The sequence below is a fragment of the Dama dama genome, chromosome 23, assembly GCF_033118175.1.
Source record: "Dama dama isolate Ldn47 chromosome 23, ASM3311817v1, whole genome shotgun sequence".
Lineage (NCBI taxonomy): Eukaryota > Metazoa > Chordata > Mammalia > Artiodactyla > Cervidae > Dama > Dama dama.
Genome location: NC_083703.1, coordinates 72,642,439 through 72,662,243, shown reverse-complemented (window position 1 = coordinate 72,662,243; position 19,805 = coordinate 72,642,439). Strand labels below are relative to the sequence as shown.

At 47.5% G+C, this 19,805-nt stretch overlaps 1 protein-coding gene and 1 non-coding gene across 4 annotated transcripts in view; both read right to left on the bottom strand.

Annotated features, from left to right (window-relative positions):
- Positions 1-279: 279 nt before the first annotated feature.
- Positions 280-385, bottom strand: LOC133045310 (U6 spliceosomal RNA). The gene has a single exon (XR_009690189.1). It is a non-coding gene; the product is annotated as a U6 spliceosomal RNA (small nuclear RNA).
- A 16,188-nt stretch (positions 386-16,573) lies between these two features.
- The window catches only part of HNF4A (hepatocyte nuclear factor 4 alpha), a 64,748-nt gene continuing 61,516 nt past the window's right edge, over positions 16,574-19,805 (bottom strand). For all 3 annotated transcript variants that reach the window (XM_061127328.1, XM_061127326.1, XM_061127327.1), the window contains exon 10: positions 16,574-19,715. In XM_061127328.1, coding sequence (XP_060983311.1) covers positions 19,573-19,715 — 143 coding nt within the window. In that variant the 3' untranslated portion in view covers positions 16,574-19,572. The remainder of the gene's footprint in view (positions 19,716-19,805) is intronic.

Below are 19,805 nucleotides of genomic sequence, written 5' to 3'. Positions count from 1 at the left end.
GTTCTTTCTCATTGCTGTATAGCATTCCATTGTATGAATATACCACAATTTCAAAAGCCATTTTTAAAATGTTTAAGTGTTTTTTGCATGTACTTTTATTATGAATTCATATATTGTATGAATATACCGCAATTTCAAAAAGCGATTTGTAAAATGTTTAAATGTTTTTTACGTGTATTATTATTTTTTCTTTTTTTATTGCCGTTTAATGGCTTTACATTTTTGTGTCAGTTTCTGCTGTACAACAGAGTCAGCTATATGTTACACATGTCCCCTCCCCAAAATATGGAGGGTTCATGAGTTTGCACGTCACCCTTGCGCAGGAGTCGTGCTAATATTCTCTGTGTTTTTCCAGTTCTACTATATGTGCTGCTGAAGCAAGCACCAAATAGTGATTAAAGAAACCCCCAAAACAGTAGGTCACTAGGGGGTAGTGGGCAGGGACTGGATTTGACCCACAGATAAGTTTTGCTTTATGCACCTGGTGTTTTTGTTTTTTTTTTCACTGTCTTGGTTGCTGTTAAAAATCAATGTCTGGCCTCTCTTAGAAGATCTGCTGTTGCTGGGCCCCCAATCTCAAGTGCCTGGAGCTGAGTCCCGGCTGCCCCTTCTCAACAATGCTTTCTGTTCCCATTTTGCCACAGTCCCACCACCCCCTATTGCACAGGCCCGCCTTACCCACCAACATTGCACACCTGGCCCTGTAAGCATTTTATGTTTGTTAGTTACGTATGACCTTTATTTTTTAAAAATTATTTTATTGAAGTATAGTTGACTTACAATGTTATGGTGATTTCTATTATACAGCAAAGAGATTCGGTTATACATATATGTATGTACATTCTTTTTCATATTCTTTTCCACTATGGTTTATCACAGGATATTGAATATAGGTCCTTGTGCTATTTAGTAGGACCTTGTTGTCTGGCCCTGTAAACATTTGAGTCTTCCACTCCAGCTTTAATTTAGCAGAGGTGGCTCCAACATGCTTTATTCTGTGGTCTACACAACAGGCAAATCTGGTCATTTAAGTTAGAATATAAATTGTCTCCACTGGGTTAAAGTTTGGAAGGTATATTCGAATGCTTAAAAATTTAGGACTTCCCAGGCAATCAGCTGCTAAGACTACGCTTCTACTGTAGGGGGCGCAGGTTAGATCCCTGGTCAGGGAATTAAGATCCTGTAGGTCTCTTGGTGGTGCAGCCAAATATATATATATATGTATATATATATACACACATACACACACATATATTATCATTATTACTAATTCAAAAAATGTTTTAAAATAGATTTCACAGTTATTATCATTATTTCATGCGTGTGTGGTGTTGCTTTAGTCGTGCTGACTCTTTGAGACCCGATGGACCATTAGCCCACCAGGCTGCCTCTGTCCATGGGATTAACCAGGCAAAAATATTGGAGTGGGTTGCCATGCCCTCCTCCAGGGGATCTTCCCGACCCAGAGATCGAATCTGCATCTCTTATGTCTCCTGCATTGGCAGGGAGATTCTTTACCACTAGTGCCACCTGGGAAGCCCGTTGTCATTACTATTGTTAATTAAAAGATCTTTTAAAATATACAGTTGACCCTTGAGCAACATGGATTTGAACTGTGTGGCTCCACCTTTATGCAGATATTTTTCAATAGTAAATATTACAATAGTGCACAATCCATGGTTGGTTGAATCCATGGGTGCAGAACTGTGGATACTGGAGAAACCACTACTATGGAGGAACTGCTTGTAAGGAGGGCTGATATAAGTTATACACAGATTTTTGACTGCACCAGGGATGGGTGCCTGTAACCCCAACTTTGTTCGGGGTCAACTGTATCCAAATGTATAGTAAAGGCCATGATTAAATATGATTCTGATGATTTAGAAGCAAATCCTGGCTCTATTACTCAGGAGCTATGTGACCTCAGGTAATTGTGGTCCCTCTCTGTGCCACAGTACAAAGTTTAGGACACAGTACTAATATTTACCTCACTGAGTTCTTATGAAGATTAAATGAGCTAATACTTATAACGACGTTAGACAAGCATCTGACAAATAATAAATATTCAACATATGCTAGCCTTTTATTATTTTTAAATTTTGTGGGCAGGCCAATCATCTGACCTGCTAAGGTGACAGACCATCTCAGTTTGCCCAAGACTGAGAGGGCTTTCAGGAGCTGGAGAGTGAAAGTTGCTCAGTCGTATCCAACTCTTTGCGACCTCATAGACTATACAGTCCATGGAATTCAAAAGTGGAAACGTTCTGGGCGAAAAAGGATCAACTGGTCACCTTTGGTCTGCCTGAGAGTGATCCTTCACTGTAACATAACAGACTGGGGCTCTTACTTTAAAAAAAAAAATTAACATAGCCATTTTATTTATTTATACTTATTTATTTGTGACTGCACTGGGCCTTCACTGCTGCGCACAAGCTTTCTCTAGGGGCGGGTGGGGGCTACTGTTCACTGCAGTGCTCAGGCTCCTCATTGCAGTGGCTTCTCTTGTTACGGAGCACGTGGTCTCTGGGGTGCATGGGCTTCAGTAGTTGGGGAGCACGCGCTTAGTTACCTCATGACGTGTGGGGTCTTCCCAGACCAGTGATGGAACCCATCTTCCCAGACCAGTGATGGAACCCATTGGCAGGTGGACTCTTCACCACTGAACCACCAGGGAAGTCCCACCATTAACATTTGGGGCAGAATAATTCTCTGTTGGGGAGAGGAGCTGCCTTGTTCATCGGGGGATGTTTAGCAGCATCCCTGGCCTGCACCCACTTGGTCCAGCAGCATCCTCACAGCCAGTCATGACAACTGAAGAGGTCTTCAGATCTTGCCAAATGTCTCCTGAGAAGCAAGACCTCCAGGTCGAGAACCACTGGCTCAACAGGCAGATTTAATGAATGGCGTGTTTACAGCGGTGTGGGCAGGCTAAGGGACACTTCAGGGAGCACTGAGGCACCCAGGGTCTAGAACGTGGGGCACCGATCTCACCCCCAGACCTACAGGAGCGAGAGAGGGAACAGTGTTACTGCTCCCGGAAGTAGCTGGAACCGTGGAAGTGAGGCCATGGAGAAATTCAGGCTCTGTCACCTGAGGGGAAACGTGCGTAACTATCCATGCTTTTTCCTCATCCTGCCTTTTATTCTCCCCTTGATGGCTCTCTTTGGCAGAATCCGGTGAGAAGTCAGGAGGCATGGGCGTCTCCTGGTGCATAAAACAGAGCCGATGAGGGTGTGTGGAGGTGCTGGACGGACAGACAGGAACCATCACAGGGAGGCAGCAGCAGGCCTCAGACCCTGGACGTTTGAGTCCAGTCTTGTAGTAAATTGCGTAGGAGTTTTCCAGGTAGGGCAAACCGGGAAAGGGTATTTCACCCAGACGGAACAGCATGTACAAAGGCATGGAGTTACAAAAGAGCCTGGCTCCCACTTCATTGTTTATTTAATCATGATTGTTTGTTTGATTGATTGACTCTGTTCTAAAACATTCGAAAGGTACAAAGCCAGGAAATTAAAAGTAGAGCTTCCTCCCACCCCTGACCCCAGCTGCCCAACTCACCTCCCAGAGGCCACCTTTCTCTCCAGGCTCCTCTTACTTCTAGAAATAGTCAGTGCAAATGCTAGCTAGTAATGTATATGATGCGTGTCACAAACTCCTAATTTGACTTAATTTCACTGATGTTTGTGGAGCCCCTGCTGTGTGCAGAGAAACAGGTGGAGAGCTCTGGCCTTGAACTCCAAGCCCAACCCTTCACAAAACTCCATGTAGTTTTAGGCACATCACTCTCAGCTTCCCATATACTCTTCCAAGAAAGGAGTATCTCCAAGGGTCCTGTCAGCTCTGTGGGGTTTGCCCACAGTTGTGTAGTTCAGCTGATAGTTTCTGAATTAAATGGAATTAAAAGTGAACCTGGTAGCTCAGACAGTAAAGAATCTGCCTACAATGTAGGAGATCCAGGTTCAATCCCTAGGTTGGGAAGATCCCCCCTGGAGAAGGGAATGGCAAGCCACTTCAGTGTTCTTGCCTAGAGAAACCCTTGGACAGAGGAGCCTGGGATCCATGGGTCCATGGGATTGCAAACAGTCGGACATGACTAAGCAACTAACACTTTCACTTTTTCAAAGCTGAACCACTGGCAAGAAGCAAATTGTAACAAAAGAGCCTTGGGTCTCTTTCAGGCCCACGTATTGTCATTTTGGGGAGATGAATGAGGTTTCTGTCTCCAAAGACATGTTCTTGACTGAGCCAACAGAATCGTTGTCTAAGAAGAGAGTGCCTACAGTACTGTAGCCTTGAGCATGGGCTCACTTGGGAGCTGGTTGGCTCCAACCAACTGGGTGGCACTTAGCCTGGCTCTGAGCTGCCCAGGAAAGACTAGACCCTGCCGGGCTACCCCCAGCTGGTGTGTGAAGCTCTCAGGGGAGTTTAAGATCAAAGGGAGGAACTGGGAAGGCTATCAAGCTACAGTTACAGGGAGCCTGATGGCCACCTGGTATACCTGACGGTACCTGGAAGCAAGCAAACAAATCTGGGCACCATTTGCCCAGCCAGAAGCCCAGAAACCAGAGCAACCCAGGTCACCAGGAGCAGACGAGAACAGGGCTATTCCTTATCTCTGTTCTTCCTTTCTGATCTGTCTTGTCACCATAAGACTCGGTTCTTTCCTGACAATACCTGTATTTCCAGCACTTGGGGCAAAGTTGCCTCCCACAGATGGACCACCTGCCTTGTTTTAGATGCTGACCACACACCAGCCCTCAGTTCCCGGCTACTTTGCAAGGAAGGTCTTGATGACCCCCACTTTGCAAACAAGGAAAACTGAGGCTTGGAAAGGAGAGATGCAGGGCACTGTGAGGTCAGGGATTACATAGTGATATCAACAGGTATTTTGTGTTGGAGAGGTATGGAGTTTTGAGCACAGAGTCAGAGAACCTTAGAAGTCCAGGAGGGCTGGGTTCACAGGTGACCAGTACAGTCCACACACGCACTGATCACCACACCATGGATTAAGCATCTCTCTCGGGCTCGTTTCCCATGCATTCAGGCCTCTTCTCTCACCTGGCATCTTGTTCCAGCCTCCTCCCTGGTCTCTCTTCTTTCCAAAACTACAAGCAGCAGCCAGAGGCATTTTTCTAAACTCTAAGCAGACTGTGTCACTCTTTCTCTTAAAACCCTTCATGGGCTCCCCTTTGCCCTCAGGATAAAGTTCAAATTCCTTGACATGGTTTACTAAGTCATCTGTCATCTGGCCATAAGTCTCTTGCCACTCTGCCTCTCTCCAGCACCCCACCCCCAGCTCTGCACCAACTTGGAAAAACCTTGGTTTAATTTACCAGATATGTCACATACTCTCTCTCTCCCTAACCCCTGGACCTTTGCACTTGCTGTTCCACTCACTTGGAACACAGTGTACTCTAGCATTCCCTTTCTCTGGTTGAATACTCTCTCTCTTTTCCTAAATCCTCTGGGAAGCTATTTCTGCTCACACCCCTCCCAAGGAGGCCAGGTTGTTACCTCCTTCCCCACCCCCACCCACAGTTCTTGTCTACCTGTATGACAATTCGCTGTGGATCATATATGCCTATGTGCTTGCCTGTGTCCCCAGGAGCTCAAGAGGCACTGGAGGGCAGGAACAGGCATCGTCTTTTCTCTACCATGCCCCTAGCTCCTGACATTGTGCCTGGAAAAAAGAGTTTCTGAACAAAAATATGTGTTGATGTTGTTGTTCTGTTCTTAGTCATATCCAGCTCTTTGTGACCCCAGGGACTGTAGTATGTCAGGCTTCCATGTCCTTCACTATCTTCTGGAGTTGGCTCAAAGTCATGTCCACGGAGTCAATGATGCCATCTAACCATCTCAGGAGGTAACCGAGGATGAGAGGATGAGATGTATTGATAGATGATTCATACTATGTCAGAATCAGAGAATCACAAAGTCTTAGAATTATAGACTTGGTGAGACAGAAACCTAAAATCTCAGAGTCATATAATCACAGAATATTAGAAACATAGAAACTGAGAACTCAAGAAGCTTAGCATCTCAATATTGGAAGAATTCTTGCATAGGCACCTTGTCCAAGGACTGTTAGTGAATTTGGAAAGTCTTACTTGTGCCCTTCTATATTATTGAGTTTGTATTTTTACATATGTTTATATAATATTACATGTATACCTTTTAAATATTTATTTAAATGTGTTATTCTATAATATTTATTAAGCACCTAGTTTTTTTATTCACCAGTACTTACTGAGCCAATCATTGTGCTGGGCAACTGTTTTGATTTTTCTTTTTTAATCTATGACTGTATGATAAATTATCCTAGTTTGAAACAGCAAACATTTTTGACATCACAATTTTTGTATGATAGGACTTCAGGAGCGGCTTAGCTGGATGGTCTGGCTTAGGGTCTTTCATGAGGCTGCAATCAAATTGGCAGCCAGGGCTTGACCGTGGCTGGAAGATCCACTTCTGAGATGGTGCACTCACATGGCCGGCAGCTGACAGGAGGCCTCAGCTCCTCCCCATGTGGACCCCACCACAGGGCTGCTTGAGGTTCCTTACAACATTCCTCAGAGCAAGTAATCCAAGATGGCAAAATGAAAACCACCACGTCTGTCTTTTATAACCTAGCCTTCAAAGTCACACTTTTAAATTTCCACAATATCCTAGTGGTTACACAGGACAGTCCTGTTGAGTCTGGGAGAGAACAACACGACAGTGTGTGTACCAGGAAGGGGCTCTCCTTGGGGGCCATCTTGGAGACTGGCTTCCACAGCAGTGTTGGACAAGACTGACAGCAGATTAGAGCTGACAGTTTGGGCGGCAAGAACAGAGGAAGACAAATCATTACACAAAGGAATCATTTCAGAGAGTGGTAAGCACAATGACAAAAATCAAACAAGATGATAAGTTAGAGCAAGGGTCAGCAAACTATGGTCACTGGCCCAGTCTGACCTGCTGCTGACTTTTGTCAATAAAGTTTTATTGGAACTCAGCCATGCCCATTCACCTTCAGACTGTTTATGGCTGCCTTCATTCTGTAACGGAAGATTTAAGTAGTTGCAACAGAGACCATCTAGCCTGCAATGCTTCATCTATTTAGCTAACTTGGTCAGAGAAGGCCACTCCAAAAGGCGACATTGGAGCAGAGACCTGAATGGTTAAAAGGAACTGGCCAGGAGGAGAGTTGAGGAAAGAATGTTCCAGAAAAATGGAACATCAGGGTAAAGGCTGTGAAGCTGTGAGATGAGAAGCGTTTTGGTGTTTTGAGGAACAAAGGGGGGGCCAAGGGGTTGGAACAGAGTGAACAAGGGGCAGGGTGATAGGAGAGGATCTCAGAGAAGCAGTCAGGAGCCACTTTATGTAGGATGTTGGGGCCCTGGTGAGGAGGTCGGATTTGGTTCCAGAAATAATGGGAAGCCACCGGAGGGTTTTAAGAGGGAGAGGCTGGACCTGACGTGAATGGGAAAGATAGTGAGTGTAGTTTGGCCCCATCCTCTGAATAAGACAGCGCCTCTACCACCCCTGTAAGCACAGTGGTCCCAGAACTTGTGGGTCTTAGAAGATCCAGGGAAAGACCTTCAGTGTATTTTATTGTCTAACTACATGCTCAGGGCTCGGCAATCACTCTGGCCAGAAAGTCTCTCCCTTGACCCGCTTGGAGTCTCTGATCTCTCATCCCAGCCTGCCTCTTCTGGATCTAGGACATCTGTGAAGTTGGAAAGGCCATTCAGTTTCGAGTCCTGGATTCCAGACTTTTCCTGACACTGACTTACCTGTGACCATGAGAGAATCAGGCAAACCCTCTGAACCTCAGTTTTCTCATCTGTAAAATAAGGTGGGAGTCCAGTCTGCTTGGGGCAAGACAGGCGATTAAGGGTGGGGTTGTGCTGGACACATGCGCCATAGTTCTAGGCCGAGCCCAAAGGACGTGTGTTGGCCCAGACTGGGGTGGGCTTAGCCAGGCTGAGGCTGCTGACTTGGGTGATGGGTAAAAGAGGCCATTGGTCCATTGGGCAAAAGGCTTCTGGCAAGCCCTCTCCTGATTAAATTTTGAACAACAGGGAAGCTTGCTGCCTCCCAGATCCCCTTAGGGATGGCAGACTTTGCCTGGGGGTGAGACTGTGGAGGGAGATGGGAAATCAGTGTCCATGTACAAGTCAGCTTTGGGTATTAGACGGAGCACAGGATCTGTGATCAGAGAGGACCCCCACCCCCGCCTGCCACCGCCTTATTTAACCCATGCCCTCTTTTATCCCTAGTTTTCTCACCTGTGAAATGGGTAGAATCCAACCTAAGATTTCTTAAGGCTGTAAGAGGCCCTAGCATTTTGTGTACTATTAGGAAAGAAAACACACTGACATGTTATGACATAACACTTTCTCATCACTTAGAATTTTTATTTTATTTTTATTAAAGAGCTCTGAGACTTATTTAGACATTATCTTTAAAAGCATATGACACCCTTGCAGATAGATATAAAGAAGAATCTATGTGAAATAAATTAGTTAAGAATTCCTAAAACTTCTTCCCAGTCAGCGTCCAGCTCATCCAGATAACTTTTTTTTTTTTTTTCAGATAACTTTTCTGCACAACATCTTCCTTGTCCATATTTTTTCATGCAGTATTGTCCTCTATTACTGTTAAAATTTGATCACCCACCACTCCTTGAAAGAATGCTCCACTATGGGGTCTTCAGGACTTTCTTCCAACCTGTTTATTCCAATTCTGCAGGTTTGACCCTGGGGCTTTCTTGCTTTTATTGGAAGTTGTCAATGGAAGATTTTCAGGAAGCAACCAGGATTCAAATGGTCCTTAAATCAGTGGTTTGTGAGGAATACACAGAGAGGGCAGTGGACCAGGCAGGCCACCTGAAATAATGACCAGAACCAACCAGGTATGACCACCATCTGATTTGACCAACAGTGATTGTCAGATATGATTGATTTAAAGACATATCCTAACCTCAGACATGTCATGTGAAAAAAAAGGTGCATTGAAGAATTAAAAAACAAATCTCAGCCACAGCTGCCCGTTGGGTTTCTGCAAGGCTGAAGGGTGGGATGCATGGGGCCAGCTCTGCCGGAGCCATCCCTGGGCAGCTCTCAACTGTCCCCTGACTCTCTTGCCCCGGGCATCGCCCCAGCACGGCTGCTCAGGTTTATGGCGACAATCGCTGCTGCTGCCAGACGTGATCTCAAAGCCATAAAGGCCTTTTACAGTTTCACTCTCCCCCTGAGATAAGCCCAGGGAGCCCTTCTCAAGGCCGGGGAGCAATTTCAGAGTCACAGGGGGAGGGACGGGGTTGCACAAGTCGGGGAAATGGAACAGGTTTTATGGCCCCGACTTCGCTAAAAAAACCATGTTCTCATATCCTCAGTTTGAACTTGCTGGTGACGCCTCAGCACCTGGGGCACAGTGACATTCATTCATTCGTTCATTCATTCATTCATTCACGTGTTCATTCATTCATTCACGTGTTCATTCATTCGACAAACAGAGAAGAGAGTGCAAGGCACACCGCTGTGAGGGTCTGTGTGGATCCAGGGCAAGTCATTTACTCTCATCTGTAAATCAAGTACGGTTCACTGAACCTGCCCCCGGCCCATTGAGCCAGCCACGTGAGACAGGGAGTGAGGCAGCACCCTCAGCACACAGTAGGCCCGCCACCAATGTTGCCCGAATTGCTTTCCCTCTCCATCGACATCTGTGTCACCTGTTTTGGGCCCTTTTCCTCCTTCTTTCTTTCTTTTTTTAAAAAAAGTATTGAATTTTTTTACAATTATACTTTTGCTTTATGCTTTGGTTTTGGAGCTGCAAAGCAGGTAGAGTCTTAGCTCCCTGACTAGGGATCGAACCCACATCCCCTGCATTGGAAGGCTAAATCTTACCCACTGGACCACTGGGGAAGTCCTCCTTTTCCTCTTTCTGACCAGGATGGTGGAGGGACCCAGATTGCAGTCACCCCTACAGCGCTCTGCAACCTATACATCCTCTTTTAAATGAGCTCAAGCAACTCTGGCTTTTTTTCTTACATTAAAAAAAAAACTAAGGTATTAATTTCCATATTCTAAATCCGACTCCTTTTCATGCATGGGTCTGCAAGTTTTGGCAACTGTATATAGTGATGTAGCCCCACCGCAGTCAAAATACAGAACATTTCCATCACCCCAAGACCCCTCCCCTATACGCCTTTGTATTTAAACCCCCCGACACAGCCCTAGCCCCTGGCAACCACAGCATCTGTCCTGAGAGCTTTAGCCCTCATGGCAAATCCCTCTCCTGCTTCTAATTTTATTTGCCAAAAAGAGCTCCCCAGGACCTCCTAACCCCAAGTGTCCCCTGATTAGGGAAGGCCCAACAAGAATAATCTCTACATCACAAAGTCACTGGCTTGGGACCTTCATTGCACCTGCAGAATCCCTTTACAGAAGCTCCTAAATTGGTGTCTGATTGAGAAGTATGGAGAAAGTGCACAGAGACCGGGAAGGGGGGGAGCATTTTGAGGGGGACCACCTTAGAATTCCTCCTACCACACCAGTCTCTTCAAGCTGTCATTGTCTCTCCCCTGAAGCACCGCACAGGTCACCTCTGGGCTTTTCAGCTTCCCTTCTTGTTCCTTGGAGTCCATGCACTACACAGCAAAGGGTGACCTTTTAAGAACGTGAATCAAATCACATCACTTTCCTATTGGAAAACGTCTGAGAGTTTCCCATGGCCCCCAGAATACAATCTATGATCATTCTCATGGTCCCACCTGGTCCTGCCCACCTCTCAGACTCCATCGTCTCCCACTCTGCTCCAGCCACACGGACCACTGTGCTCAGCCTCTAAGATGCTCAGCTGGCTCCTGCTGCAGGGCTTTGACACTTGCGGCTCCCTGGCGTTCCTTTACCCCAGCCCCTCGTCAGCCTCCAGATCTCAGCCCAGATTCGCCTCTTCGGGGAGGCTCTCCCTGACCCCCTGACGTGATGTCATCGCATCCTCAGCACTTTTAATTGAACCCTTTTTGTTACTTCCTGTTCACTCATTCACAATACCTTGTTTTACTTTCAAAGAACTTGACTGTTGGACCGTCTGACAGCTCTTGACTGTTTCAAATTATCTTTTTAAAAGAATAATTGCATTTTTCTATTTACAAAATTATTTATGTGTTTGGCTGTTCTGGGTCTTAGTTGCAGCATGTGAACTCTAAGTTGTGGTATGTGGGATCTAGTTCCCTGACCAGTGGTTGAACCTGGGTCCCCTGCATTGGAAGCACAGAGTCTTAGCCACCGGACCACCAGGGAAGTCCCTCAAATTACCTTTTTAAATGTATTCACTCAAGCATTGTCAGCCTGCTCCCTCTAGGAGGTAAGCCTCATGAAGTCAGGGACTTTATCTGTCCTGCCCACCCCCTGTGTACCTTGGTTCCTACAGTGCTCCGGCACGCAATGGGCACCTATTACATATTTGTTGAGTGAGTGAATGAATGAACACGTCTTTTGGATTGGGCCCCTCCTCTACATCTCTATTGCCTCCACATGGTACCAGCTTCACCATCTCTCATCTGGTCCAGCACACGAGTATCTTCACTGGTCTTCCTGCGTACAGCTGCACCCCATCCAATCCATCCTCAACAAAGCTACCAGAGTGAGCCTTTAAAAACACAGACCCGGCCACAACCTTCCCCCAGTATCCTCTCTCCGGTGACTTTTCTATTTCCCCCAAAGAAATTCCAGTTGCCCAGTGTTTGAGGCCCCCACCCCCTGGCCCAGACCATCCACCATGGCTTGCTTCCAGGTGTGGGTTGAAGACTTCAGTGGGCGTGCTGAGTGACTTTAGGGTTACCCAGAGATGGCATTCAATGCCATTGCCACCACAACCTGTCTCTTTACAAGTCTTCCTTCCTTCCAAAAACTTTACAGAGAAAGTTTGGATAGCACATCTCTCTAGATATTTGTCAATTTCCCATTTGAAGAGGAAAGTACAGAGCTTTCCCTGGGTGATCCTCTCTGGCTCCACCTTAAAAATAAATCACTTACTTTTTGCTCTAATTTTGCAATCATCTTCTATCTACACAGCAAAGTGATACTGGCTTTCCATTTATATCAGTGATCAATATAAAGAGAATGCTTATGAGTTGATTGAAAGAAAAACAGTGGGAATTCCTTGATGGTCCAGTGGTTAGGACTCTGAGCTTTCACTGCCAAGGGCTGGAGTTCAATCCCTGGTCAGGGAAGTAGGATCCTCCAGGCTTCGCAATATGGCCAAAAAAAATCATTAATTAAATAAAATCAGACTACTTTATTTAAAAAAAATAAAGAAAAATGGTAAGTAAGGTGCAGTGGTACTCGGGTGTGGAGGGGATGTGACGAGTACAGTGACTGCAGGTTGGGAAACACTGGTCTCCATCCTCCCTCCCATCCACAGGCTGCCTGCCATGACTCGATGCTCCATCTTTCTCCTTCTCCATGAACACACATCCGTCTTTTCTCTGTCTCACCCCTGCCTCCAAATTCTGCAGCTAATGAGACCTTCCCAGAGTGCTGTCATCCCTCCATTCAAAGGACCATCTCCCCTGCTGTCACTCTCTTTTGGCTCTCAATATTCAACTGCTTATAATTTTTTAAAAAATATTGTTGATTGATTTTTGGCTGCTCGGGGTCTTCTTTGCTGTGCCCGCGCTTTCTCTAGTTGCAGTGAGCGGGTGCTACTCTTCGTTGCGCTGCTCAGGCTTCAGGCGCACGGGCTTGGTAGTTGTGGTGTATGCTAAGTATGCTCTGTTGCATGTGGTGTCTTCCCAGATCAGGGATGGAACCCGTGTCCCGTGTGTTGGCAGGTGGATTCTTAACCACTGGACCACCCGGGAAGTCCCTGCTTGTAATTTTCCCTTCTATAAGAGAAAATTGTAAACTAACAGGGAGGCACCTCATGGTTCTGCCCCTCAGTAAACCCCAGGATGCTTTGGCATAGGCTCTGCCCCTCAATATTTGTCAGATGATGAACTTTTATCCATTTGCACTGCTTCTGTGCTCAGCATACAGTGACTGACTCATCGGCTTTCTCCCAGGTCCCATCGCAGTGGCCCCTGGGGTCAGACAATGGGCGTTTGAATCTTGGCTGTTGGGCCAGCTCTGAACTGTGGACAAATCTCATCCTCATTTGTAAAATAGAACAATAGGAACACCTGACTCAGGGTGTTGTCGTGGGGGTGAAAGTATGCCCGACGATGTTTAGCAGAGAAGTGGTCAATAAATGTGGGACTTGAAACAGGATGAGGTTGTAGCTTCTCCATCATTAGACAGTGGCAGAGGATCCTGTAAGACAGGTCTCTTAGGTCTTGCCTTGAAATTTACAGATCACACACTGATCCGAGAAATGTAGGACAAAGGTGATCTGCGTTCCACAGAAGAGGAAGTAGGGTGGTCCCACCATTTGGGGTGATTGCATGGACATTCCTTTGTATGGTCACACAGCCCATCACACAGAGCCCCTCCCACTTCTTCCCGTTTATTGAGGGGTTCCATCTGGGATAAACAGATCAAAGCACCCAGTGTCATGGCTGGGGAAGGAGCCTCTGTAGGGGGAAGGTGAATTCCCAATTCTTGGGAGGCCACGTGGGTTGGTTAAAGAAGGCTGGCTTTGAGTCCTGGCTCAACTGCTCCCTGGCTTTGTGCCTAGGACAATTTCCTTCACCTCTCTGAACCTCAGTTTCATCATGTCTAAAATGGTGATCATGGGCTGTGCTGTTTGCCACCGGAGCTGATGTTGCTTTGCAACGAAAATGGAAACCAAGCTTGAGGCTCGGGCTGCCTAGGCTGAGATTTGAGATTAACAGGGGCAAAGGGCTGATGAGGTTGGAGGAGCCAAGGCCAGAGGAATTTATGGCGGCCCAGGGTTTATGGTTTTGATATGAATTTATTAAGCACGCTCTAGGGCTGCAATAGCCTGCTCTGTCCCCCACCCCCGCGTCCATGCTGGCAGTGGCCTGGACGAGGTTTCTGATGCAACATTAGAGAGATTACTTCCTGGTGCTCGTGAGTGGAGGAAAGGCCCAGGGGATGGTAGGAGTGGCCCTGGGGATCAGGCTGCAGGGAAAGCGTGCTTTTGAGGCTGGAGAACTCAGTGGTTAGCTTCTCACTGGACAGGAGCTGAGTGCAGAGTCCACACTCACAAAGCCCCCCACCCCACCTCGAGCGGGCACTCCGTACACCTTCTATACACGGCAGCTGCCATAGCTGCTGGATCTCATTCAGTTCAATCCTGATGACACCCCTGGAGGGAGGGATCATTTTCGTTTTACAGATGAGGCTCAGAGAGGAGTGACCTGAAAGTCAATCACCGAGATATGTGACTCCCAGGTCAGAGCTTTTGTCCCTTCCCTTTGTGAAACAGAAAGGGTCACCCTGCTCTACCGTCACCCTTGACCACACCTAGGCATCCACCGCCCAGCCGTCAGCAAGCCTCCATCCCCCCATCACCAAATGCTGTGTTGTGCTGGTGAATGGTGAGCAATTGGCTGGCCAGGAAACGCCTTGAATTGCAGTGTTTGCCATTTCTGGTGGTGTAAATGCTCCCACCATTGCTATCCATCTGTGTAGCATTGTCCAACACAGAACTGGAAAGAGCAGCTAAAAATCAAATCTCCCAGGCCAGCTCCAGCACACCCCTGGGCAAAAGCAAGGTTGTGGTGGGCAAGGCACAAGCCCAGCCTTCTGGGTTATCTGGGGAACAAGGTGGGTGCAGACCTGGCTGGGAATTCTCAAGTGCATCTCTGCTTTTATTCTCTTTTTAAATTTTTTTTTTAATTTTATATTGGAGTACAGTTGATTTACAATGTTGTCTTAGTCTCAGGTGTACACCAAAGTGATTGAGTTAAACATATACCTATTCTTTTTGAAGTTCTTTTCCCATTTAAGTCCCAAAGAAAGGCAATGCCAAAGAATGCTCAAACTGCTGCACAGATGGATCATCGAGAAAGCAAGACAGTTCCAGAAAAACATCTATTTCTGCTTTATTGACTATGCCAAAGCCTTTGACTATGTGGATCACAATAAACTGTGGAAAATTCTGAAAGAGATGAGAATACCAGACCACCTGACCTGGCTCTTGAGAAACCTGTATGCAGGTCAGGAAGCAACAGTTAGAACTGGACATGGAACAACAGACTGGTTCCAAATAGGAAAAGGAGTATATTGTCAAGGCTGTATATTGTCACCCTGCTTATTTAACTTATATGCAGAGTACATCATGCGAAATGCTGGACTGGATGAAGCACAAGCTGGAATCAAGATTGCCGGGAGAAATATCAATAACCTCAGATATGCAGATGACACCACCCTTATGACAGAAAGTGAAGAACTAAAGAGCCTCTTGATGAAAGTGAAAGAGAGTGAAAAAGTTGTCTTAAAGCTCAACATTCAGAAAACTAAGATCATGGCAAATAGATGGGGAAACAGTGAAAACAGTGGCTGACTTTATTTTTTGGGGCTCCAAAATCACTGCAGATGGTGATTGCAGCCATGAAATTAAAAGATGCTTACTCCTTGGAAGAAAAATTATGACCAACCTAGACAGCATATTAAAAAGCAGAGACATTACTTTGCCAACAAAGGTCTGTCTAGCTATTGTTTTCCCAGTAGTCATGTATGCATGTGAGAGTTGGACTATAAAGAAAGCTGAGCACTGAAGAATTGATGCTTTTGAACTGTGGTGTTGGAGAAGACTCTTGAGAGTCCCTTGGACTGCAAGGAGATTCAACCAGTCCATCCTAAAGGAAATCAGTCCTGAATATTCATTGGAAGGACTGATGTTGAAGCTGAAACTGCAATACTTTGGCCACCTGATGTGAAGAACTGACTCATTGGAAAAGACCCTGATGCTGAGAAAGATTGAAGGCAGAAGAAGGGGACGACAGAGGATGAGGTGGTTGGATGGCATCACCAACTCAATGGAAGTGAGTTTGCATAAACTCTGGGAGTTGGACAGGGAGGCCTGGTGTGCTGCAGTCCATGGGGTCGCAAAGAGTTTGACACAACTGAGCGACTGAACTGAACTGAATTTCCCATTTAGGCTATTACAGAATATCGAGTTGAGTTCCCTGTGCTATATGGTAGGATCTTCTTGATTATCTGTTTTAAATACTTTTATTCTTTTTTGAAAACAATGCTTACTTTTATAAGATTTCCTATGCCTACTTCTTCCTTATTGCTGGCAGGTTGACCCAGGTCCCTGGAAGTGACCCAGAACAGGGCTCCATCTTAGACCCTGATGGTCAGTGACAGACCCTGGAAATTTCTTGCCATTCTTCTTGCCATCACCTTCTCTCTTATCCCTCCCCTACTCTCTCTACATACTGAGCAGTTGGAATCAAGACACTAGATTTCAACTCCCACCTCTCAAGGAAAATTGCTTCCCCTGAGCTTCATTTACCTCATTGATAAAGCAAGAGGTAATCATGTCTACCCTGCTTACCTTGAGAAGATGAAAAAAACATAACAGATATGAAAGCATTCTGCATATAGAAAGAGCTCTCCAAATATTCTCATTTTTATCTCTAACACCTGAAAGGAAGAAAGGACACTCATCCGAGGACTTAGAAAACATAGGCGCCATTTATTTCTTTTTATAAACTTTTGTTAAAATGCACAAGAGTAAGAAATCTTTTTTGCTTCTTTGCCCCGTTGGGTGGCAGTGACAGGACCCGATGACATCCACCATGGGAAGATGCTGATCAGTCTGGCGGGACGCCAGCCCACCACTTTCAGAACTGCTCAATGTGAATTTCTAACTTCATCACAATCAAGGCAAATCACGGAGCGATTTGGCAAAGGCAATTGGCTTGGTCATCACAAGAAATCGAGGAGCGTACATTTCCAAGGCCCTGTTCCCCTTTGTCCACCCTCAGGAGAGCCATGTGGGTTCTGGAAGCTACTGAGAGCCACCCAGAGAAGAGGTTGTCTCAGTGGAGGAATTACAGGGTCCGTGCTTGCCCTCTAACCCTCTTTGAGTCTATGAGATTGTATGTTTTAGGACCACGACTCAGGTAGTGAAAATAAAGATTTTTCCAACGTGGTGGCCTCAGTTTAGAGTCAGAAAAATACATTCTGTTTGTTTTGTGTTTCCTGCATGGCAATAAAATTATTAAAGTGGCATGGATTTCTCTTCCAGGGAGGTTGATTTGGGGCCAAGAATTGGCCCCTGGCCCAGAAGATTGGCTACCGTTAAAAATCACAGCTACCCCACCCCACCCTAAGGGAACTTCTTATCTCAGCTTTGTTCCCATGGCAGAAGTCTGGGCAACAGTGAGGCAGGGCGAGGGGATCAGGGTAGCAAAGAGGGGGAATGACAATGACCAGAAATGACCCCAGCTTCCCTACCTTGCCCCAGACCCATCTGAGCACCCTGGCTGGGGTTTCTGGGGGAATGCCTCAGGAATGAGGGGTGGCTATGTGAGGCTGGGCTGCCCTGAGCAGGGAACAACCTCTCCTGGGACTGAAGACTTGGCTTGGTGGAAGGGGGAACCCCAACTCTGACAGCACTGGAGATGTGGTGATTGTTCTCGGACATCCCGTCCCAATAACCTTCCTGCCTCTCTCACAAAAAGCAGTCCCTAATGGTGGAATTTGGGGGGCACCAGGGTGCTACCTGCATCTACTCAGAAGCCTGCGTAGGGGGTAGGTAGTCAATCTGACTGTTTACTCTCCTGCCTAAGCGCTAGTCCCAGGACACATCCCTTTAATTCACACTGGCCAGTGGCACTTTCCAGAATTTTCACAAAGCCTCTAAAATTCTGCATGGATGAGTACTGGCTGCTTGATTCTGGGGTTTAATGGTTTCAGAAGGTACCCTGAGTGATGCTCACAGAGCAGGTCTCAAACCCAGTTCTTCTTCCCTCTCCCCCGCCCCCACTCACACCATCCCACTTCCGGCATGCCAGGTCACATCGGTCCATCTCACGATGGACTGCTGAACGCCCCTTCCCCACACTTGGGAACTGAAGAGACAGAAAAGGGGTCTAGGAACCACAACTTCTCCATATTTATCAGCAAACAGGATTCTGGGCCCAAAGTGGACTCTAGTGCAGCCTCAGGTCAGTCTTAGTCCTGGGAGTGGGCAGGGCTTCCAAGGCTGCTGAAGTGGGCAGGAAGGCCCTCAACTCAACCCCAGTGAGGACAGAGGGGGCCTTTCCAGAGAAGATGTTCAACCACTGAGGCTAAGAGCGCCTGAGCCTGCCAGACCTAGGATCAAGTCTGGGTCACTTACTAGCTGTGTGAGTTCCAGAAAAATGATTCAACCACTGAGATTTCAATTCCCTCTTCAGTAACGATCTCTGGGTAATAAGGAGGATGAAAGCAGATGGTGCAGGTCAAGTGCTGGGAGGAAGCGCTCGAGACAGGCCCGGTGGGATAATTCCTCCTCGATGCCGCTCTCACCTGAGGTTCACCCACCTGTCTTCTCCAACCCCAGCTTCATCTCCCTCACCTGAATGACACCATCAGGCCCCATCTGATCTCCCAGCTCTCTCCCAAACTTCTAACCTCTGGAGGACTGTGATCTTCCAGTTTCTGAAAGCTCGGCTCCCTGCACATGCCTCTCCAGTCACTCACACTGGGGACCCAAGTCGCCATGCCTCCATCTGGCATTCAAGATCCCCAGGCTGTCCAGCACACCCCCTCTCCTCCAGACAACCCCATCTTTCATCGCCTCCTTCCACGGCCTCCTTCTCACCTCCCCGCCTGGTCTTCCTTAGAATATTCTGGCTCACCTGTTCCACCAGCCGGAATCCAGCCTTTCCTTAAAGGCCTGCTGGATAGTCCACCCCTTCCTGCCTTCTCTGACCCCTCCTAGCTTCCCCCCTAGGTCCTGGCTGCAGTGTCCACCCTGGATTGTTCTTTCATGGTCAGCAGCCTATAGGGACCATCATTCTGACCCAAAGGACCCTCCCAAGTCCCAGAAGAAGGGAAGAGCCAGGGGTTAGAGGAGAAATGGTGTCCACCTGCTCGAGAGTCTCCCACACCACACCGAGCTCGTCAGTGCTTTTTAAACGCTCCCGGGATGACTGGGGGTGTTGTTTGCACATCTTCCTCGGCCTCTGGAGAGGTGGCTTTGGGGAAACGAGGATGACTCAGGGGGACAGCGGTGGCTGTGGCAGCAGAACAGGGGTGGGGGAGGTGCTGCCACGTGACCCAGCCCAGAAGGGCTCTGTGTCCAACATTACACAGTTTGAGCGGGGAGGGAGCCGTGCTTCAGCAAGGCCTTGTGTGGTCTCCAGGCAGCAGCCCTTTGGGGGTGAAGAAGTGGGGCGAGGGATGAGGGGAAGGCAATGGTTTCAGCAGGAGAAAAGCTGTCCAAGCAGCAGAGGATTTTCCAGCTGGGGTCTCCCCAAGTCACAGCGCCGTTATCCAGAGCAAGTGGTGAAGGGGGCCCGTGGGATGCAACCCACAGCCCGAGTTCAAGGGCCTGCGCCCTTCCCATCACTGCTCTGGGACTGGCCTATGGTAACAGCTTGCTTCACTGTGACCAAGTGACCATCAGGGGCTCTCGGAGGGGCCTGGGAGGCCAGCAGAGCCCCCGCCCCCCAGTGACTTGCTAGATGACTTCCTGCTTGGTGATGGTCGGCTGCGGGATGGCAGAGGGGGGCTTGACGATGGTGGCGATGGCTCCAGGCAGAAGCTTGTAGGGCTCGGACCCCGAACCACCGGGGGGCGAAGGCTGCGGAGTCTCAGGGGTGGCTGGAGGGGCAAAGAGACAGACAGGGCTGCTCAGAACTCCAGCCCTTTGGGGGTTCAATGAAGAGCCCTGGGGAAGTCCTCCGCACTCTC